Source organism: Anolis sagrei, chromosome X (genome assembly GCF_037176765.1).
Source record: "Anolis sagrei isolate rAnoSag1 chromosome X, rAnoSag1.mat, whole genome shotgun sequence".
NCBI lineage: Eukaryota > Metazoa > Chordata > Lepidosauria > Squamata > Dactyloidae > Anolis > Anolis sagrei.
Window position 1 is genome coordinate 22,172,343 of NC_090034.1, and position 23,554 is coordinate 22,195,896.

The window sequence follows — 23,554 nt, forward strand, 5'->3', positions numbered from 1 at the left end:
TTCCTCCACTAATCCCAAAGGGATTAATTCATTTCTACTTCATAACATCACGACATGTAGCTTAAGCTACAAATAATATATTGTTCGTGTGTTTTATGATATAAGAAGGGGGCAGATGCCCTTTGCAAAACAACGACAAAGTCAGACATTCAGCCTCCAAATTATTGGCAGACTCACTGTGATCACATGTGAGGCTTGTGACCCAAACTTCCCCAAAATGTTGGCCTAGATTGCAGTTTCTTTTTAAAAAAATGAAATATCTATGGGAAAACTCATAGAGGAACTAGAAGATGGGTAAAGGAGTCTTGTAAGAAAAATAATTTTAAAGGAATTTTGGATTCTGCATTTAGGAGAATGGTCTTCAGTTGGGACAATTGGCAAACTTCGCTGTCTTATTATTATTATTATTATTATTATATTAATTTATAGCCTGCTTTATCTCTCAAAGCAGCTTAATATAAAATAAGCAGCCAGGCTTTGAAGCTGCAAGGCCATTCAATGCTAACCAAGGTTGCAACATTGCAACATTCACACTTGCTTCAAACAGATAAGAGTTCTTTCTCGTACCCTGGACATTCCACAGATATATAAACCCCACTTGCCTAGTTTCCAACAGACCTCGCAACCTCTGAGCATGCCTGCCATAGATGTGGGTAAAACGTCAGGTGAGAATGCTTCTGGAACATGGTCAGACAGCCTAGAAAACTCACAGCAACCTAGCGATTCTGGCCATGAAAGCCTTCAACAACACATCAGCATACAATTTAATATACAAACAGGCAAAAGTATGATAGTTGGGACCCAATGTTAGTTGCGCAAAGTGCATCAGAATTAGAGAAGCGATGACGTGCACGAGACAGCGTTAAGTTTATAACACACTTCATCCACATGTAATTAAGTTAAGTTTGAGTGATAGTGAAGAATGGTAAAAAATGGCAGTTAGCAATAGTTAAGTTTACAGCATGCACCAGTGTCTCTCACTCGCTATGCGAGTGTAATTCTGACCCTTGTTGCACAACCAGCATTGGGTCCCAGCTATCATACTTTTGCCTGCAAACATTAAAACAAGATTAAATATAAACTATATTGAAAAAAATCCAGTTAAAAACCAATAAAGCATATAAAAAGTTGAAAACCAGGTTCCTAAAGTGTATAATCCAAGACTTTGGGAGGGATCCCTAAAAGCCATCCAGACTAACCCCTTCCTTCCAGACAGGAAGGCACAATCCAATCCCTCCTCACTGATGGCCTTCCAGTCTCTGCTTAACAAGAAAGGAGGAAAGGAGACTCTACAATACTCAGAAGGGAGCTGATTCCACGGTTGAACAGTTCTTACCATGGGGCGGGGGGGGTCCTCCTAATGTTTAGAGTCGAATGGGACCCCAGAGGTCATGTAGTCTAGCCCAATTTTAGCCCAAGGAGGCTTTACTGTTCTTTTTTCCTTCTGCTACAGCCCTGATCATACAAATTTAGCAAAAGTTGCTCATAGTTTGATAATAGGTCTCACTCTATCATTCCCTGTGCACATATATCATATATACATATACTGATGCCTCTATTAGGAAAGAATACAAACTGCAACTCAGTCTTAAAGGCGCAGGAACCTAATAAGAGTCGTGGCTTTATCCTCTCCCCCTCCTGTCCAAAGTGGGCGGGGCTTATTAGAGTGAATGCCCAATCAGAACGAGAAAGGATAGCCGACAACCAATGGGAGGTGAGAGGACGTTCCAGGAAATCCCTTTCAAGAAAGGGCAGGATGACGCCGCGGGGGGCGGGGTTTAGTGCGAGACAGTCCCGGGGCCAAGATGGCGGAAGCTTAGAGCTGACGTTTGCTGGGAAGAAGGGAACTCAGTGCGCCTGCGCGCAGGTGGGTCCCGACAACAGGGCAGGTAGGCAGGCGAAGGGCAAAATAAGCCCCTCTCAATGTTATGCAAGACAGGAGAGCCGAGAAAAGTTACTTTTGTGCCAATATTATGCTGATTAGCGGATTCTGGAAGTTGCAGTGGCTCTGGGAAGAATGGGAAATGAAATGAAGGGGCTGGTTATCATTTCTGCTGCTCCTTCATCCTCCCCTCACCTGATTTCTCTCGAACTATAGCATTTCCTGGAGTATTTAGGCTCCACTAGGGTTGCATCTACACTGTAAGCTTAATGCGGTTTGATACCACTTTAATTACGATGATTCAAGGCTATGGAATAATGGGAATTGTAGTTTTATAAGGTCTTTAGATGCTGGTAGACCAGGCATGGACCAGCTTTGGCCCTCTAGGTGTTTTGGACTTCAACTCCCACAATTCCTAACAGCCTACTGGTTTCTCTCTGAATGACGCGATCTATTTTCTGATCTGATTTATAAAATGAAGGCTTTTGTTGATCTCTGTAGCTACAGATGGGACCCCTCCTTCTCACTCAGTTCTTCACTCGATTCCTTATCTACTGTTGCTACTTCTGACTCCCATGAATGCTTTTGAGGGACTGCACTTTCCGAGCCAGTTTTCTCACAGAGAGAACTATCATTAGGTTCTTGTGGGGTTTTTTTTCGGGCTATATGGCCATGTTCTAGAGGCATTTCTCCTGACGTTTCACCTGCATCTATGGCAAGCATCCTATTTCGTGTGTCTTGGAACAGTTTCTCCCCGTAGAGATGTTCAATGTATTGTCGAAGGCTTTCATGGCTGGAATCACTAGGTTCTTGTGGGTTTTTTCGGGCTATATGGCCATGTTCTAGAGGCATTTCTCCTGATGTTTCGCCTGCATCTATGGCAAGCATCCTATCATTTCCTATCATTTCCCAGACTCGAGAGCCCATCACTTTGCGCCGCAGGAAGCTCACAATCCTTTCTAAATAATCGGTTAAACCATCAGCCTCAAGTGGCAGATCTACAACAGGAAGACCCTTGGGGCCATCCAGTCCAAGTCCCTTCTGCCTTCATGCAGGAAAAGCACCCCCAACAGATGGCCAACCAGTCTTTTTTATAATAATAACAACAACAACAACAATAATAATAGGAGCAATCTCGTGGACCATCCAGATCAGCTTCCTTCTGCCAGCCTTTGTAATAGTAGTAATAATAATAATAATAACAGTAACCCCATAGGCCATCCAGATTAGCTCCCTTCTGCCATGCAAAGCACCCCCTGAGTGGTGAGATGGAAATATGGTTTTGGAAGCAGGCAAGGTGAGGGGAAAAGGATCTGGGTGGCAAGGAATGGAGGGGAAAAGGCTTTTGGAGACGAGGGGAGGCATAGGAATGAGGAGAAAAAGCTTAGAGGGGGTGGAAGAGGAGGAAAGCGTGAAGCCTCTCAGTATGCCCCAAGGGCTCCATGGAGCACACTTCAAGAACCACTGCTGTAACCAGTTCTGTATTTATCCCTGTTCGCTTCTTTCCTTCTTTGCAGGTCCAGCCTCCTCAGCGCCATGGACTTCTCCAAGTTCTTGGAGGAGGACTTTGAGGTGAAGGCCTGGGTGAATGGGGCCTTCCGGGCCGTGCAGCAGGAGGCCCCTGGCAAAGTGGACACCCATGCGGCCACCCTGGTCATGAAGCTCCAGCTCTTCATCCAGGAGGTCAACAACGCAGTGGAGGGTGAGAAGGGGAGGCGCTCCAGGTGTTTCCAGGGTGGAGGCTGTGGGCACTTCTAGGCAGCGTCAACATCCGCATTTTTGTTCTAAGATCAAAAATCCTGGGACTTGACAGCAGGTCAGCCCTGGGATATGGTCCCCTGTCATCCTCACAGTCTTCCTTTGAAGCGAATCAAAATAGAGGGCAGACGGGGGACATCTGGCAGAAGTTTTTTTTTTTAAATTCACTTTGTTATGTGCTAGACTGTAAATGCGTAAGTGCAAACACAAGCAGATTCATATGTGTGCATTAGGTCTCTCTTTCTCAAATTCTTAAGATTATAAAGTGTAAAATAAAAGAGTTCGGAAATGCTAATCAAGCTGGCTAATTGCAACATTCACACTTGCTTCAAACAGACTACCCTGGATATTCCACAGATATATATATATATATATATATACACACACACACACATCCCACTTGCCTCATTTCCAACAGGTCTCTGAACAAACCTCTGAAGAAGCCATTAGCCAGAGATGCAGGTGAAATGTCAGCACTGAGTAGCCTTGCAGTTGCAAAGTCAATCAGTGTTTTTGTCTGGAGGCACCCTTTGTTTGGGAGGTTCTAATTGCTCTCCATTTGTTCTTCCTTTGAACCACCTGTGCGTCCATTTGAAAGCCCGACCAGCTGTTTTGGGCTTTATAAAAAGTGCATGTGCACTGGAGTAGCCTACACAGGGGGGGGGGGGGGGGGGAGGAAAACATATCTTTTACATGACTGCAGGGATAGACAGCCATACAAAGGTGTATTTTTCAGATGGAATCGGATTTGAAGTGTACTTTTTTACCACGTTCTTTTTCTCTCTTAACCCGATCCATCCTGCACTATGGCTAAATGTTGTTTAGTCACCACCACCCCCTTTTACTTACAGGTTTTACAGCATGTGTAGAAGGGCCCTTTTGTGCATAGTCTGAGACAGAGGAAGCCAAGCCCGCAAAGTACTCTAGAGACACAACAGATGCAAACTGCAGGGAAAAAAACCCGGAACTTTAGGAAGAACCTCCTGACTGTAAGAAGAGCTGCTCAACAGAGGTTCCTTTTTTGGAGGCTTTGGAGCAGAGGCTGGAGGGCCATCTGTTAGGAGGGTTTTGATTGTGCTTTTCTTTCCAAACAGAATAGGATTTGACTAAGGTCTGGAGACCATGCCTATGAGAAGTGTCTTAAAGAGTTGGGTCTGTTTAGCCTGCAGAAGAGGTTGAGAAGATATATATATATATATATATATATGTGTGTGTGTGTGTGTGTGTGTGTGTGAAAGGATGTCATAAGGAAGAGGAAGAAGGCTTGTTTTCTGCTGCCCTGGAAACTAGGACTCGGAGCAAGGGGTTCAAATGACAGGAAAAGAGATCCCACCTGACCATTAGGAAGAACTTCCTGACCATACGAGCTGTTCTACAGTGGAACAATGGCCCAGGCGTCGGCAGTGGCTGGGAGGGCCTTTGCACAACTAAGACTCGTGTGCCAGCTGCGACCATACCTTGTGAAGTCAGATTTGGCCAGGGTGGTTCATGCCTTAATCATCTCCAGATTGTATTACTGTAATTCACTCTACGTTGGGCTGTCCTTGAAGACGGCCTGGAAATTTCAATTGGTCCAACGGGCAGCCAGATTACTAACTGGAGCAATTTACAGGGAGTGGTCAACCTCCCTGTTTAAGGGGCTCCATTGGCTGCCGTTCATTTTCCGATCCCAATTCAAGGTGCAGGTTCTTACCTACAAAGCCCTGAACGGTTTAGGACCCGCCTACCTGCGTGACCGCTTTTCTGTGTATGAACTCACAAGATCTCTTTGATCATCTGGAACAGCCCTGCTCTCGCTCCCACCTCTTTTGCAGGCGCGATTGGTGGGGGCGAGGGAGAGGGCCTTTTCTATGGTGGCCCCCCGACTCTGGAACTCACTCTCCAAGGATATCAGACAAGCCCCCACATTGGCAGTCTTTAGGAGGAGCCTGAAAATGTGGCCTTCCCTGAATAAAGGACACAATCCCCTGCAAAATATCTTGAGAAGCACTTTAACTACCCGTTGGGTTGCTCCCCCTACTTCTTGTTTAAAACCCTCCTACTAGATACATCCTACCTCATGTCCAGCATTTATTTTAAAGTTTTAACTACTACATTTGGCCCAGCCATAGGTTTTTAAATCTCTATGTGTTTTGTCTATATGTGAGTTATATTAATTGTATTGTTTATTTGCTTATTGCTTGTTGTTTTTATTGATGTGTTGTTGGGCTTGGCCTCATGTAAGCCGCTCCAAGTCCTTTGGGGAGATGTTGGCGGGGTATAAATAAAGTTTTTATTATTATTATTATTATTATTATTATTATTATTATTATTATTATTACTCTGCTCTGGAGTGTAGTGGAAGCTCCTTCTTTGGGGGCTTTTAAAAAGAGGCTTGATGGCCATCTGTCAGGAGTGCTTTGTGCTTTTCCTTCATGGTGGCGGTGTGTGTGTACTAATCTATGATTCTATGAATTTTAAGTTTCTATGGTTCTTCTTTGACTACTCAGACATTTATGTATGTTAGCTTAATCTAAGAGTTTTCTAAAGCTTTGTTGCATCCTTCAGACTAAGGCTCCATCTACAGTTTCCTAAATTCTGGTCTAATGAGTGTTTTGGACTTCAGCTCCCAGAGTTCCTGACCATGGAACAAGTTGGCAACAGGGGCTTCTGGGAGCTGGAGGGCCACAGGTTGAAGAGGCCTGGGCTAGCCTTTCCAAGCCCTGCTTTCCATCTACCTTGAGTGCCTATGGGAAGAAAGGCAGGATATGGATACAGTTCATAATAATACTTCTCCAGTCCTGGCAGCTCAGTTTTTGCCACTCTCTTACTCAGAGACCAGCCAGCAGGCCCTGCAGAGCATGCCCAGGGTCCTGCGGGAGGTGGAGTCCCTGAAGCAGGAGGCGGCCTTCCTGAAAGAGCAGATGGTGCTGGTGCGGGAGGATATCAAGAAGCTGGAGCAGGACACGGCTCAGTCCATGCAGGTATGGCCCCCTTTGCAGGGGCTTTGTTAGGGCCTGTCTGGAGGCAATGTAAATGTTGGCAGTGGCCTTTGGACAGTGCGGGTCAGGGTCCCTCACAGTTTTGCCTCTCCCAGGTCTTGGTCCAGCTGGACCAGGTGAAATCCCGGATGCAGGTGGCCGCAGACTCCCTCCAGGAGGCAGACAAGTGGAGCACCCTCAGTGCCGACATTGAGGAGACATTTAAGACGCAGGTGAAGCGACTTGTGCCTCAAAGGTGGTGTGGGATACCTGGAGTGATTCTATTTGGGACATGCACAGTGACTGTGTCTTCTTCGCTTAACCTGCAGGACGTCTCAGTTATCTCGGCCAAGCTGACCAGCATGCAGAGCAGCCTGGCGGTGCTGGTGGACACCCCAGATTACTCCGAGAAGTGTGTCCACTTGGAGGCCCTCAAGAACAGGCTGGAGGCCCTGGCCAGTCCCCAGATCGTGGCAGCTTTCAATGCCCAGTCTGTGGGTGAGGACCAGGGCATGGGGCTTTGGATGAGGTGGGATGTGCAGAGAGGCCCCTGTGGAAGTCCAGATTGTTGCTGTAGGACTGGGACGCATTGGAGCACATGGTTATTCTTCATCCTTTGAATCATAGTTTTGTAAAATCCTAGAGTTGGAAGAGACTTCCAGAGGCCATCCAATCCAACCCCCTTCTGCCAGGAAGGAAGACTCCATGCAACCTCTCCTTGGAGATTGCTATCCAGCCTCCGCTTTTGTTGTTGTTTATTCATTGAGTAATTTCCGACTCTTTGTGACCTCATGGACCAGCCCATGGCTGTCACCACCCCCAGCTTCTTCAAAGTCAAGCCAGTCACTTCAAGGATAACATCCATCCATCTTGCCCTTGGTTGGGCCCCCTTCCTTCTTCCTTCCATTTTCCCCATCATCATTATTTTTTCCAAGCTTTCCTGTTTTCTCATTATGTTGCCGAAGTGCTTCATCTTTGCCTCTAATATCCTTCCCTCCAGTGATCAGTCGAGCTTTCTTTCCTGGAGTATGAACTGGTTGGTGCTTCTCGCGATCCAAGGCACTCCTCCAACACCACAGTTCAAAAGCATCTGTCTTCTTTCGCTCAGCTTTCCTTATGGTCCAGCTCTCACATCCATAGGTTACTATGGGGAATACCACTGCTTTAACTATGCGGGCCTTCATTGCCAGTGTGATGTCTCTACTCTTCACTATGTTATTGAGGTTGTTCATTGCTCTCCTCCCAAGAAGTAAATGTCTTCTGATTTCCTGGCTGCAGTCTTTTTTTTTCTTCCAATTTTCAAAACCTGCCAGCATTTTGACATTTCCTTTTCTTCCTTTATGAATGATAGAAATGGTTCCCATTCTTTAAAAAAGATTTTCATCCTCCCTTTTCAGCCATGGAGGGCCTCTCTTTGAGACCTGCTTTGGAAAGGGTTGCTGTGAGTTTTCCAGACCGTATGACCATGTTCCAGAAGCATTCTCTCCTGACATTTCACCCACATCTATGCCAGGCATCCTCAGAGGTTGTGAGGTCTGAGGATGCCTGCCATAGATGTGGGTGAAACATCGGGAGAGAATGCTCCTGGAACATGGACATACAGCCCAGAAAACTCACAGCAACCCAGTGATTCCGGCCACGAAAGCTTTCAACAACATAGTGCTTTGAGAACGTTTAACACGGGCATCTTGCTTTGTCTTAAGTGTCCGGATGGGGGCAGACTCTCCCCATATAAGCCTCAGTCTGTGGAGAAATCTTAGCAAACCCTGGGGACAGAGCAGCTCTGTGACAAAGCTGCCAGCAGGAGGCATCCCAAGACAGAGTTTGGTAACTTTGGAAGCAGCCATTGTCTTGTCTGTTTCAGCAGCACCCGAACTCTCCTCCTCCTAGGACCCAGGACATGTCTTTTCCCCCAAGAGTGACACTCAAGTTGTATTACAGAATGGAAAAATGTGGAAGACATAGGAAAAAATAAACAAAAAGCTACATTTTATTAACTGTTTGCGGAATTGGATCTATATTGACAGTAATTTAAAAGCAAGGATTTCATAGGGTATTCTTAGATTTTTCTTAAAGCAATCCCATATGATGGCGTTCAAGTGTAGTGTCTTGGAGGTGGATACTTAGGTGACCATAGAGCCTTATTCTTATATATATATATATATAATATCTTTATTAAGGGTTTTCCTTTTACAATAAAACAGTGGGGGGGGGGGGGTGTTGGGGAGGAGGGGGGTGTTGGGGAGGAGAGGGGGGGGGGAAAGAAAAAAAGGAAGGATGGGAGGGTATGCTCTTCCATTTCTCATCACAGAGACGCTGACAATAAACATTTTTCTCCTTTTTGTTTTTATTCCCATTTTCATCCTTCTTCTGGTAGTGGGTCTGTATATGTAATTGTTATATTTCCTTTTTATTATTGTTATTGTTATATCAATAATTGCACTTTCGACCAAGTCTTGAGGAGTGTCCAGTCAGTCATCTTCATGTGTTTATTATGTGTCTTTGAAAGTAGATATGTCAGTTTATCCATGCACATTATATCAAGGATTTTCTTTTCCCAGTCTTCTTTTTGGGGTCTTATTTTTGTCTCCATGACTCTGGTTTCTCTTCAGATCGTATAAATCTTTCGCCTTTTACCATGGAGCCCTATTCTTGATCCACATGTTCTTCCACAGTGAACATCAGTTTCCAGGTGGAAGGTGGTCCCAATCAGGGTTGGCTTGATGTACCTTCCTCTTGGCACATTTTTCCCTTTTGCCCTCTATTTGTGACTCTTTGAATTCTGCAGCACTGCTGGTCACAGCTGACCTCCAGTTAGGGCGCTCAAGGGCCAGAGCTTCTCAGTTCTCGGTGGCTATGCCACTGGTTTTAATTTTGGCTTTAAGCCCATCTTTAAATCTCTTTTTCTATCCAACTAAATATTTCATTCTTGAATTAGGAGTAGAGTAATGGTGTCGGGAGACAATGATCGGGCATTCAGACAATGTGGCCAGTCCAGTGGATTTGATGGTGTAGGAGCATTGCTTCAGTGCTGGCGGTCTTTGCTTCTTCCAGCATGCTGACCTTTGTCCGCCTCTCTTCCCAAGAGATTTGCAGGATTTTTTGGAGTCAACGCTGATGGAATAGTTCCTGGAGTTGAGTGTGACGTCTGTAGACAGTCCACGTTTTGCAGGTGTATAGCAGGGTTGGGAAGACAGTAGCTTTATAAACAAATACCTTGATATCCCTATGGATGTCCCAATCCTCAAACACTCTGTCCTTCCATTTTAAAAAATGCTGCACTTGCAGAGCTTGGGCAGTGTTGTAATTCAGTGTTAATATTGACTTCTGTGAAGAGGGGGTTGCCAAGGGAGCGTAAAGGGTATAGCTTTAAAACAGAAAACCCATTACATAAAGGCAATTTGTTCCTGGATTAGGAAAGAGTTCCCCAGACAGCGAAAGAAGTGGGGGGCAGACAAGGGGGAATGGAGGGAATTCCAGAGCTTTGGAGCATTTCATCCCCCTGAACTCCCCAAATTTGCCATCTTTCTAGACCAGTCCCGAGTGTTTGTGAAAGTCTTCACAGAAATCGACCGCATGCCCCAGCTGCTGGCTTACTACTACAAATGCCACAAGGTAAGCCTCATTGCTCCGTAAGTCCCTGCTGAAACTTTTCGCTTTACACCAGGGCTGAGGAAGCACATGGCCTTCCATATTGTATTGTACTACATCTCCAATCAGCCCCTGAGACAAACAAACCAATGTCCCAGGATGATGAGAGCTGGCATACCAAAAGCATGTGAAGGGCCGTAGATTCTGGGTGCCCAGTGACAGGCTTAACTCCCAGCCAATTTGTATAAAAAGAAGTATTTTTACAAAAAGGACAGTGCTAGTGCTGATAATGTAAATAATATAAAAGCATATTCAGTTACGTAATGTTAATCTGGAAGGCGAAGTCTTCCCCAAGTGTCCCTTCAGAGATCCTGAGCGATGCCCAGCGTGTGCTGCCCCTCTTATGACAATGGTTCTCCCTCTCTTTCTTTCAGGTGCAGCTGGTGTCTGCTTGGCAGGACCTGTGCCAGTCAGACCTGCCTTTAGACCGTCAGTTGACAGGGCTCTATGACCTGCTGCTGGAGACCTGGCACACACAGCTGCAGTGGGCCATGCAGGTAAACGGGCAAAGGGAAGCCCCGGGGCTGTTGCCGTCCCTTGTGTGGATGGTCACATGGGGCTAAAGGTCCAGTTGTGAGCCGGGAGCAGGAGGACTCCCCTAGAGTGTGGTTGCCATGGTCCTGGAGCTGCCCTATCTCCTCCATCTCTTTGAAAAGATGTGCCTGAGTTGCTCGTAGATGGCTGCAACATTTTTGGCAAACACCCTCTCCGTTTATGGCCTCTAGCGTTTGGCGAACCAGTTGACGCAGCTCACTCGGATTACTGTTTTTTCTGCTATTTTCCTTTGCAAAATCATTAGCTGGTTGTATCTCACTCAAGATTTGGACATAAACCAGTTCCTAGCTGTTAGCAGCTTTCCAAGAAGCTGTGACGAGTATCTTCTGTGCACCTGTAATCGCACTGTGCTCGCTTGAGATTTTGCGGGGTTGAATTCAGCATCCTTTTTGTGGTTGATGTGCATGCATCAGAGTTTTAAAGCAAGGGCCAGTCGCTGTGCTTGGAGAGTGGCCACCCTTGTAACTTGAACCTGGAGCATCTCCAAGCACAGCCCTTGGGTCCCTGCTCCTCTCTGCAGAGAGAAAAACTGCATTTGCCTGCGATAAACAGGACCAAAGCCTTTCTATGGAGAAGCCCTTCCTGTATACTCAAGGTTTGTACTTGGGTGCAGGCCTTGAGTCTGTGGCCGGATCTTCTTATGCCCACATGTTCACCGCAGCCTAAATCTGCTGCAGCATCAGCAGCAAAGGCCTGGGGTGCCCCATTGGCAACTTGGAGGCCAAACTGGTTCCTTGCAGTGGGGGCCTTTGTCTCCAATTGCCGGCACCATCAGATTAGCTTGATGGAGGCTTTCACCCATGAAGGGGAAGGCTGATCTTATCTTGGGCAACCGCTGGTAGCTCCCCAGAGGCCTTTTCGGCAATCGGCCTGGAATGAGTCCCCCTTGATGGCCATTTTTCTACCTATGATGCCTCCCAGAATGGTCTGTGTTTCCTACAAAAGGAGCTGCTGTGTTTCTTCATTGGGATCCAGTTGATTTTTATTTTCATCCACTCGGAGATGAGTCTGACTCAGAGTCTGATGTGACTGGGCAAAGGGAAGTCCTCAGCAAACATTTGCCTTTTATGAAAAGCTCGGGTGGATAAAAATAATGCATTGGCCAACGTAAATAGTGTTCTGTATAATCTCCCATTAAACCTTCTGTGAATAGGGGATATGTCAGCAGCAGGACATTTTAACAGTCCGGCTTCCAAAGGGGATAAATCTGACAGAGGGAATCCATCGTCACTCGCTTTGGTTTGCTTTTGATCTCTTTCTTATATTTAGTCTTCTCCTTTGACTGGTATACCAATGTCTTGTTTTATTCCTGTGGCTTCCTTTGCCCACTTCCCATCTTTACGAAAGATTCTGTATGTATATTCAGGAATAAATTTTCCTGTTTTCCTCTTGACCACAAGCAAACCCAGTCTCCATGGTGTTTTGATTCATTTGCCCAGGGATTTAAACAGAGATTATGGTCAGATTTTACAGGCTCTCGATGAAGTGCGTTCAGTTTCTGGGATTCAAAAATAGCTTCTTGAGTGGTTATCATTTGAGGTGCAAATCAGGTGTCGCTGCCGTCTTCCCGCCCAGTCACACTGTTTGTAAGCAAATATTTTCACCTATAAACCCCTCTCTGGCTCTATCTTGCTTTGAACCGGTCTGAGGCCACTGTAAAGCTGGGCCCATTTTACAGCTTCCAGGAAAGGGCAGGTTTTGCACCTCCGTCTCCCTCATAAAACCTTTGATGTGAGTTCATTTCCATCTTTCCGCAACCAGGAGAGCCAAGGCCTCACGCATGAGATACAGTCGTGGCCTCTTTGAGTGCAGTTTTGTGAGAAATATGTATTACTAGCTGTCCCCTGCCATGCGTTGCTGTGGCCCAGTCAGTATATATGCGTTTTGTGTGTGTATGTGTGTATATGTGTATATATGTGGTTTTGTTCATACGTTGTAATGTATTTTTATTTTTTGGCTTTTTAAGTCTCTTCTGCTGTGTTTTTCAGTGTTTTATGAGTGATGGTCACTTGTTGGGCCGAGAGGTTTATTCTGTCCAAATTTGGTGTCAATTCGTCCAGTGGTTTTGAGTTATGTTAATCCCACAAATGAGCATTATATTTTTATTTATATAGATGAAGATGAGGGATTTCTTGTCCCTTAATAATAAGATTCAGGCACCTTTTAGCATTTCCCTGCTTTGTGGGTGTTTCCCAAAGAGTCTAGTTGAGGACGTATTTACTTCTTCAGGCCGTGGGAAAGGCTCCTTTCCCATGACGTGTTATTTGTTGTTTTCTTTTTAATAGTAATGTTTTAAACTGGAGGTAATCTTATTGATTATCTTATTGCTACATTCCTCCGTCCTGGCACCCACTGGCAGCATTTGCAATGTTCTAGCTATGTAAAGCGGGAGAGAATGTGAGGCAACCTACACCCACCTGCCTTTCCCTCTCCTGGGTTAAACCATCTTGTTAATATGGTGGTTGCTTCCTGCCATTCCAAATCGGGGACTCCTGCTGTGGTTTGTGACCCCCAACCCCTCTCCTGTCTCTTTCAATCCTCTTTTTTATACATCTTCCAGGTTTTCAAGGCCCCACATCAGGTGGTGACGGTGCTGCTGCTCCAGGCCTTGGGGGCTTTGGTGCCCCCCATCCCGGCCTGCCTGAGTTCGTCGATGGAACGCGCCGGACCCGATGGCAAGCTGGACCTCCTGCTGGGCCTCTATGAGACCACCACTTTTTTTGCTCGGGGCCTAGAGGCCGCAATGATACCTTGCTTGAGTAAGTGCCCCCTTTATTGGCCAGAAGACCCCCTTCTCAGGCCTTGCCCCAGTGAAGCCTTCCTTTTCATTCTTTCCCACAGTTTTCTCTCCCCTTTTAAAAAACAGCAATGCTGTTTGTCCGCCTGGCACTAGTGGCATTCGGTGGTTACATAACATTTGTCCCAAACTGTGTTTGACTTGCCCTGAGCCTTGTTGACACAGTCTTTCGGGTGTTTGTTGAATCAGAACATGATGGAGCCTATCTTGAGTAAACATCACTTAGCGCTTTTTTGTGGGTTGGAACTTGGCCTCTTGAGTCCCATCGCCTCTGAGTTTGGCAAACGGGGGACTCCAGCCTTCTTGGCTTTCTCATGTGGTTGTGACCCCTTTGTGCCCCTTGCCTGCACTGTTGAGGAGGTTCCCGGCATTTTAATACCCCCCACTTCCCATTCTTAAAAGGTTGAACAGCTTCTGCTAAGGATTAGTTCCTGGCCATAAGTGCCAGAATAGGACTGGGTTTTCAGTGTTCTTCCAGGATTCCAGGAAACCAGGGTTCCAATCCTCAGCTGACCGTACGGTCCCATAATATCTAGGAGGAAGGCTCTGGATAAGCCTTGCCAAGACATTGAGGAGTGGGAGGGTCACTCCAGCTCAGGTACAAGGGAACCCGACCCCAAGGTCACCCGAGGTCAGGTTCAGCTTGCAAACACATCAGTGCGGAAACAATAGATATTGACTTTGCAAGCGGTGGGTCATTCTGGCACTCCGTTTGCTCCTATGCTATTGTCTGTAGTCTTAGAATCAAGTAGGGGAGAAATGTGATCTCTGAAGCCCCCTCCCCAATTGTAATCCTTTCTCCTTGGTTTCCCAGAGGACTGCAACCTGGTGAAGGTGGGGGAGCTGGTGGAAGCCACTTACGGCCCTTACAAGCCCTTCCAGATGCAATATGGGGCCTTGGAGGAGGAGAACCTGCTCATCCAAATGAGTGCCGTCCCACTGGTAAAGCCAAGCCCGCCCCCCTCCTTTCCCTATGTACCCTCCCCATCTCTTGGATTCACTTAGCATAAAAGTGGGGAGTGACAGGAGCTCTTCTCAGAGCCATTATCAAGTCAGAAATGTACATTGTAAGCCAAGGGCAATTTTTTTTGGGTGAGTGGACTTATTAACAAAATACCCTTCTTATAAATGTATAACTTATTAGCTGCAGCATGACCCAGCACCAGTAGTTAAAAGTGATATAAAGAACAAAAACACACAGACCAATGTTATATCTTCCTTAGGAGGCTTTTCTTTATAGCAAAATAGTATGGTTGCACTATTTACAAAAACAAGGTTTTCATAACACAAATAAAGTTCTTTATACTTCCTTCTTTGCTTCCATGCTGGGCATCATTCTCATTCAGATAGAAAGCTTCACTCTCACAGTGTCTCTCACTTATATAGGAGCTTCATTCACACAGCAACCTTTTACATACAGCAACCTTCACACCTAGGGCTTCTCTCACTGAAGCCTTCTCACTCCAGGCCTCTCACACACTGAGGCCTACTAACTCTGAGGCCTACCTCTACTAACATTGAGGTTTACCTCACACTGAGGCCTCTCACAGACTAAAGCCTCTTCATACTAAGGGCATTTTGTAAGCTGCTCTTGATTGCTTTTGTGACTGAAGAACAGGGTAAAATTATCTAAATTTAAGTATAATAAGAATAATAAGTAAAACATGATACCAACAACAGTAGCAATCTCCCTGCACAACAACAGCAACAGCATCAATAATGGTTCAGGGAGAATTATTATTATCATCATCATTGTTGTCGTCCTTGTCATCATTATTAAAACACATTTCTTTAAATAATAATAATCTACCTGCACCACCACCACCATCATTATTATTATTATGGTGCAGGGAAATGGATGAGAAGAGATCTTCTCTGTGATCATCCCATATCTGCAAATTCCATATCTGTTGGCCAGATGCAGGCCCTATCCCTTGGGTGTCCATGTTGCCTGCCCATTCCAAGGATCTCTTCCTTCAAAGCAGGGCTGGGTTGTGAATATGGGTCTTGGTGTGTGATTGTGAGGTGTTTCTCCCCAGGAGCATGGAGAGATCCTTGACTGTGTCCAGGAGCTGAGCCACTCGGTCAGCAAGCTCTTTGGCCTGGCCTCGGCCGCTGTGGACCACTGCCTCCAGCTGACTGATGGCCTTGGCGTGGGTGGCCTCCTCAAGGCCCTGAGGGCCCTCTTCCACAAGTGAGTCCTTTGCTTTGAGTGCATCTTGTGATCCTTTGCCAGTGGGCCAGAGCCTCCCCCTCCATTGGAATGGGGCCACAGGTGGAAGACTGGCTGCAAGGGATGCTTGGACTAAGATGCTCCCTGAAACAGAGAACAAAAGTCTTGTCCAAAAGAGCCTGGGCCCATCTGCTGAGGTTGGAGGAAAGCATGAAAACTTGACTTTCTTGGTTAAGGGTAATTTTATCTGAAGGACATAATGCTTGGATAGCGTGGGGCAGCAACAGGACTTTCCAAGCCTTACCCCTTCCTCCTGCCTTTCCCACCCTGGGCAATCCCTTTTTGCAGGTACCTTTGAGGCCCTAAACTCTGCCTCTTGACTTTGCCCCATTCTGCAGATACTCCTCGGACTTCAGCAACACCCTGCTCTCCATCCGGAAGAAATGCCAGTTGGACGAGATCCCTTCGGATTCGCTCTTCCAGGAAGACTGGGGCACTTTCCAGACGGCTGTCCGGTGAGGATACTGGAAGTGGGGTGTATGTGTCTGCTTCCTCTGGTCCTGCCTTGAAGTATTATTTGTTAATGCCTTTATAGGGGATCACGTGTTTAAAAGTTAAGCAGGTCCCCAATCTCCCTGCCCATAACAATAATAAGTATGTATAGAAATCGTTTTTATTTTATTTTAATTGAATGTATTTTATGACGATGACATATTTTAACTGCATTTGTGCCCCGCCTCGAGCCATAAGGAGAGGTGGGTAAATAATAATAATAATAATAATAATAATAATAATAAATACAATAATAATAATAATAATAATTAATAATCTCTCTGCACCATTATTATTAGTATTATTATTATTAGAGATAGGTCGAGCCATAAGGAGAGGTTAATAATAATTATAATTATAATAATTAATACTCTCTCTGCACCATTATTATTATTAGATAGGTCGAGCCATAAGGAGAGGTTAATAATAATAATAATTGTAAAAATTAATATAATTATATTAAGTATAATAATTAATACTCTCTCTGCACCATTATTATTATTAGAGATAGGTCGAGCCATAAGGAGAGGTTAATAATAATAATTGTAATAATTAATATAATTATAATAAATAATAATCTCCCTGCACCATTATTTTTATTATTAGAGCTAGGTCTTCAGTAGTCTCTTAAATTTGGACAGCTGATAGAGCTGTCAGATCTCTTCCATTGGGTTCAAGTAGCAATGAGTGACCCAAGCAAGTGAGCCAAGTTGTATGTTGTATTGTCTCAGATAGAGATTTTGATTGGTGTTTTCCTGCCACAGCATCATTGGGACCTGCGGAGAGCTCCTGCGTCAGTGTGGAGACTTTGAGCAACAGCTGGCAAACAGGTAACGCTGGAGAGGGGACAAAGGCGTTGGTGGGTCAGAAAACATTGCAAAGTGACCAACTGTGGTGCGGTTGCTGGGCACAAACATAGAGCTCTCCCCTGACTCCTTGTTTGGGGCTGAGGACACTTTGGGGCCATTGCCATTTGGGCTGTTTTGCAGGATCCTCTCCAGGGCAGGCAAGTACCTGTCAGACACCTACAGCCCCTGCAGCCTGAGCGGCCTCCAGGAGCCCTCTCCAGAGAAGCCCAGTCCCTTCAAGAACCCCTGGCAGGAGCACAACTACCTCCAGGCAGAGAGCCCTGCTGAATATGCGGCCCTCCTGGAGACCCTCTACACACTCAAGGTGAGTCCAAGCCCTGCTACTCCTCCTATTGCTCCCGGCTTCTACAAATCCCAGCCGGGTTTTGGGGGAAATTTGTCCTGCAGAGTCTATCTCACACAAACACGCTTTCCCCCCTCACTATCCATCTGCTGAATGTATTTATTAGCCCATTAATATAATCACTCTCTTGTGGTTCATGAAGATATCAGGGGTATGAAGGCCACAACACCCTCCAACTTATGTTCCTCAGCAAATGTTGCAAATAACGGCTATTGAGAACTAGCCTTTCTCATCAGTGCAGATTGGCAGCCCTTTGCTATATCTTGTGGCAGTGCGTTCCACTATGGAGAGTTGAAATGTTAAGATGCAGAATTAAATATATTTCCCCCAAAAAAATCCAGCCCACAGTAACTAGCAAGGCAAACATTTAAAGGAGAGGCAGGGGCCTAAATCCCTAGTGCAATATTATTATTTATTATAATTTGTCTTATCTACCTCTCTTTGATCCACTGAAAAGGAAAAAGGGACCAATCATAACTTGCTTTCGGCCTCGCGCTCAGCCCTCGCCCGCCTAAACCAGTCGGCCCACCAGCTGGCCTTCGAGTCCGTTTTCCTTCGCATCAAGCAACAGCTCCTGCTGGTCCCCAAGATGGAGGTGAGCTGGTCCATTATGGACTCGAAGAGGAGGGAACAAACACCCCAAAAGTCCTCTTTTGGAGGTCATGGGTAGAGTAAAGAATGGAGGGAGGAGATCCACCTCCTTCTTCTTCTGTCTCCTTTCGAACCCAGGCCTGGAGCACTGGAGGCAGCGGAGAGATGCTCACGGACGACCTGCCCAACTTCAGCCTCACCCCCCTGGAATACATCAGCAATGTGAGGAAATAGGAGAGGGCGCATTGGGGAGACCTCCTATGTGTTGTCTTTCTGGGACTTTGGGAAGCCCCCTTCCGGGCTCAGAGCAGAACCTGGAAGACCCCCAGTGCCATTGCAGCCTTGGTTTGGGATTGTCTCTGTGTCTGAAGGTTATTGGGGGCTTTATATTGCAACGGGGGCACAGCCAGTGTTGAGAGACACAGAGCGGCTGGGCTGGGGCCTGTTTGGGCTGGGGCCTGTGTTGCTGCCTTGGCTCTTCTGTCCCTGAAGACCCCCATCCTCCACTTGTCATTCCAGATCGGCCAGTATCTGATGTCCCTCCCGCTACACTTGGAGCCCTTTGTGACGACCCAGGAGGACTCGGCCCTGGAGCTGGCCTTGCATGCCGGGAAGCTCCCCTTCCCCCCGGAGCAAGGTGGGTGGGTGCACCCACGAGGGGAAAGGAAGACTTATTTATTTATGTCGTTTACTTATTTCCAGTTTATACCCCGCCCTCTCTTACCCCAAAGGAGATTCAGAGCAGCTTACAGGTTATATGTATATAGTGTTCCCTCACTTATCACAGGTGTTACATTCCAGGACCACCCGCGAAAAGCGAAAATCTGCGAAGTAGGGACACAATATATGTATATCGAGTTCTGAGGATGAGGCAGATGTGAGGAGAGATTTAAAGGAACCTCGCACCTTTTTTTTTTGCTAGCTATCTCTGCTTTGCTTTGCAATCTCCCTTGATTGACTGCCTCTCTCCTGAGGGGGAGGGTGAAACCCCCTTCCACACTTCATCATTGCCAGGAGGCAGGATTAGAATGCCGCTCTGGGCAACGGCAACCATTCATAAACTGAGAGGCAAAACCCCGCAAAACAGTGAGTCCGCAAAAAGCGAACCACAAAGTAGCAAGGAAACACTGTATGCAATATATTATATTAGCATAGTACAATGTTAGGATTATATATTACTATACTGTACAACACCATTATAATGCAATAGTATTAGTAGTATTACATGTAATATATATAATTTTATTATTATATTAGATTATAAGTATTATATTGTTTTACATTATAAAATTATGATCAATATTATATGTACATACAATATATTATATTATTAGCATAGCACAATATTAGTATGATATATTATGGTACTATATTGTACTATATCACTATACTTCAATATTATTAGTAATATTACATGTATTATACAATATAAAATTATATTTTATTATTATTAGTGTCATATTGTATTACATTATAATATTATGATCAATATTATATGTACATACAATATATTATATTACTAGCAAAGCACAATATTGGAGTTGGGTGCCATCTCTATGCAGATGACACACAACTCTACTACTCATTTCCACCTAATTCCAAGGAAGCCCTTCGGGTGCTGGACGAGTGCCTGGTCACTGTGGCTGTCTGGATGAGGATGAACAAGCTGAAGATTAATCCCGACAAGACAGAGGTCCTCCTGGTCGATCGTAAACCGGATCAGGGTATAGGGTGGCAACCTGTGCTGGACAGGGTTACACTCCCCCTGAAGTCACAGGTCCGCAGTTTGGGAGTCCTCCTGGATTCATCACTTACGCTTGAGGCCCAGGCGTCGGCGGTGACTGGGAGGGCTTTTGCACAACTGAGACTTGTGCACCAACTTCAACCATACCTCGCAAAGGTTGATCTGGCCGGGGTGGCCCATGCCTTGGTCACCTCTAGATTGGACTACTGTAATGCGCTCTACGTGGGGCTGCCCTTTTAAACGGCTCGGAAATTTCAGTTGGTCCAATGGGCGGCGGCCAGGTGGTTAACTGGCGCTCCTTATAGAGAGAGGTCAACCCTCCTGTTTAAGGAGCTCCACTGGCTGCCGTTCATTTTCCAATCCCAATTCAAGGTGCAGGTGCTCACCTACAAAGCCCTAAATGGTTTGGGACCTGCCTACCTACGTGACCGCATCTCTGTTTATGAACCCACGCGTTCCCTTCGTTCATCTGGGGAGGCCCTGCTCATGATCCCACCTGCGCCGCAGGCACGTTTTGTGGGGACGAGGGACAGGGCCTTCTCCATAGTAGCCCCCCCGACTTTGGAACACCCTCCCCAAGGACATCAGACAAGCCCCTACGTTGCAGTCTTTAGGAAGAGCTTGAAGTCCTGGCTGTTCCGGTGGGCCTTTCCAGATTAGGAAGCTCTCTAGCATCACGTCCCAGAAGCACTTTATTAGAGATTTCAGACTGTCTGCACATTGCACTTACCCAGTCCTTGCATTCCACCTGTTATATCCAGCACTTTTAACTGTACCCATTATATCCGGCCCGGCCCTAGTTTTACTGTGTCACGGTGTATTGTTTTATTGCTTTGTTGTTATTGCTTCAATTGTTTTGGTTTTGCTTATGAGTTGTGTGTTTTGTTATGCTATTGTTTTATTGAGGGCCTTGGCCTTTGTAAGCCGCATCGAGTCCTTCGGAAGATGCTAGCGGGGTACAAATAAAGTTAATAATAATAATAATAGTAATAATAATAATAATAAATGTTATATATTACTCTATTGTACTATACCACTATACTGCAATATTATTAATAATATTATATGTAAAATGTAATAAACAATTATATTTTATTTTTATTAGTATTATATTGTATTACATTATAATATTATGATCAATATCATATGTATATACAATATATTATTAGTATAGCACGCTATTAGTATTGCTTACATTCGCCTTACATTGTTTTTATTATTGCTTTGCACTGAGAACCAAACAGGGTCCAGTGTTGGAGTTAAGGAGGGGATACATTCACTAACGACTCAATTAATATCCCCTTAATTATTCCCTTTTCTTCCATCTCTTCCCTCTTCGGCCTTTGAGGGTTGGGACAGTAACAAATCCCCCATTTCTGAGAGCCTTCGGCCTTCCCGCTGTCTTTTTGTGTGTGTCTGCAGAGCGTGTCTAATCACACCTTTGTCATCCAAAAACCCAGTGTGCTGCTGTAATCCCTTCCTGGCACAATGGTGGTCTTGCCTGCATATCTTGGCTTTGAACCAGATCACTCTGGGAAGAGAGGAGACAGTGGGTTTGGTCCTGGGAGGCCTAAAAAGATGGGACCTGGGGAGAAGCCTCTCTGTTGGGGAATCGGAACTGTTAGGCTCAAAAATAACCCTCAGCTGGGTGATTCCACCATAAATATAGCAGAGTACCAGGAGCAAACTTCATAACCAGCAGAAACACACATGTGATGATCTGGGATCAGCTTCTATTTCTTAGGATGGCACAGGATTGACGAGTCAGAACATTAGGTTCAAAAATATTGAAGTAAAAGAAATACATTCTAGATAGGAAAGGTCTTGGAGCTGACTAGCTCACTAAATCTCATCTTCTAAAGAAATAAGTTAAAAAGTCAAATCCATGCAGCTACATTTTGCCTAAAGAGAGATAGGCAAAATGTGCATCCTCACAGGAAGGAAAGAAAGGCAGAAGAAACAATGATGGCGAATGGCCACATGGCCAGCTCAGGGCAATAAAAAAAAAAGTTTCATCACAGATGTATTGTTGAAGGCGTTCATGGCCAGAATCACTGGGTTGTTGTAGGTTTTGTGGGCTGTATGGCCATTTTCTAGAAGCATTCTCTCCTTATGTTTCACCTACATCTATGGCAGGCATCCTCAGAGATTGTGAGGATGCCTGCCATAGTTGTAGGCGAAACATCAGGAGAGAATGCTTCTAGAAAATGGCCATACTGCCCTCACAGAGATTACATTGCTACATCTTGGAGACTAGGACGCGGAACAATGGCTTCAAACTACAAGAGAGGAGATTCCATCTGAACATTAGGAAGAACTTCCTGACTGTGAGAGCCGTTCAGCAGTGGAACTCTCTGCCCCGGAGTGTGGTGGAGGCTCCTTCTTTGGAAGCTTTTAAGCAGAGGCTGGATGGCCATTTGTCAGGGGTGATTTGAATGCAATATTCCTGCTTCTTGGCAGGGGGTTGGACTGGATGGCCCATGAGGTCTCTTCCAACTCTTTGATTCTATGATTCTATGATTCTTCAAAGGAGGAGAAGAAGAGGAGGTAAGCCCTTTTGGTAAACATGCATAGGAACATGGGGGAGAAATGCCTCATCCCAATCCTATTTCTAGTCTAGCTACTCATTGAGGGCTAGGGACTTGATGACACAAAAGATGAAACCCAACACTTTATGCTCTAGACATATTCTTTCTTCCATCCCAAAAGGTGATGAGCTTCCGGAGTTGGACAACATGGCTGACTATTGGCTAGGCTCCCTGGCCAGGGCCACCATGCAGACTTACTGTGAAGCCATTCTCCAGATCCCTGAGCTCAGCCCGCACTCTGCCAAGCAGCTGGCCACGGATATTGGTAAATAAGGGCAAGGGAGGGCATGCTCTGCGTGGGCCACAAATGCTCCCATGGATCCAATCCCTGCCTCTTCCTTCCTCTTGGGGACCCTGATTCCTCCTTGGGGTCTCTCCTTTGCTCCTTGGCCTTCATGGGAGAAATTGCCACCCTACATAGACTGACTTCATTTGCTCTTCCAGACTACCTTGCTAACGTGATGGACGCGCTGGGCCTCCAGCCCTCCAAGGCTCTCCAGAATACTGTCACCCTCCTCAAGACCAAACCCGAGGACTATAAGCAGGTGGCCAAGAGCTTCCCCCGGCGCCTGGCCAGTACCGTCGCATCCATGCGGGGCTTAGACTATTGAGCCAATGCCTGGAGTCTGCAGCGGGGCTTTGGGGCAGAGTCCTCTGCGGCCCCACTGTGTGTGCCTGGAGTTTCCCCATCTCACCTTGCAGGGTCGTTGTGCATCTACCTGGTGCTGGTCTGAAGAGGAAAGAGACACGGAGGCTGCCTTTTGAAAGCACTTGGTGATGTGAGTGAAATGTTCAGATTTGTAAATTAATAAAACTCTTTAACAGTGCAGTTGTCAATTACTTCTGGGGAGGCACTTGTCCCAAAGAGTCGTTGTTGTTTATTCATTCATTCATTCATTTATTCATTCAGTTGCTTCCGACTCTTTGTGACCTCATGGACCAGACCACACTAGAGCTCCCTGTTGGCTGTGGCCACCCCCAGCTCCTTCAAAATCAAGCCAGTCTCTTCAAGGATAACTTCAATCCATGCATCTTGCCCTTGGTTGCCCCCTCTTCCTTTTTCCTTCCATTTTCCCCAGCATCATTATCTT

The 23,554-nt window shown here is 45.8% G+C and overlaps 1 protein-coding gene across 2 annotated transcripts; it reads left to right on the forward strand.

The window, feature by feature from the left end:
- Positions 1-80: 80 nt before the first annotated feature.
- Positions 81-23,290, forward strand: COG7 (component of oligomeric golgi complex 7). Of its 2 annotated transcripts, none has more exons than XM_060786434.2 (18): positions 81-1,889; positions 3,400-3,584; positions 6,455-6,603; positions 6,717-6,833; positions 6,930-7,098; positions 10,133-10,215; positions 10,626-10,748; positions 13,367-13,565; positions 14,418-14,545; positions 15,643-15,797; positions 16,175-16,291; positions 17,093-17,158; positions 17,318-17,501; positions 17,998-18,135; positions 18,270-18,353; positions 18,651-18,768; positions 22,585-22,728; positions 22,908-23,290. In XM_060786434.2, exons 2-18 carry the CDS (start codon positions 3,419-3,421, stop codon positions 23,072-23,074), a joined length of 2,307 nt encoding a protein of 768 aa, XP_060642417.2. In that variant the 5' UTR covers positions 81-1,889; positions 3,400-3,418; the 3' UTR covers positions 23,075-23,290. The 2 variants fall into 2 exon arrangements, with proteins under 2 accessions (XP_060642417.2, XP_060642419.2); XM_060786436.2 differs by having other exon boundaries at positions 81-1,867.
- The last annotated feature ends 264 nt before the right edge of the window (positions 23,291-23,554 follow it).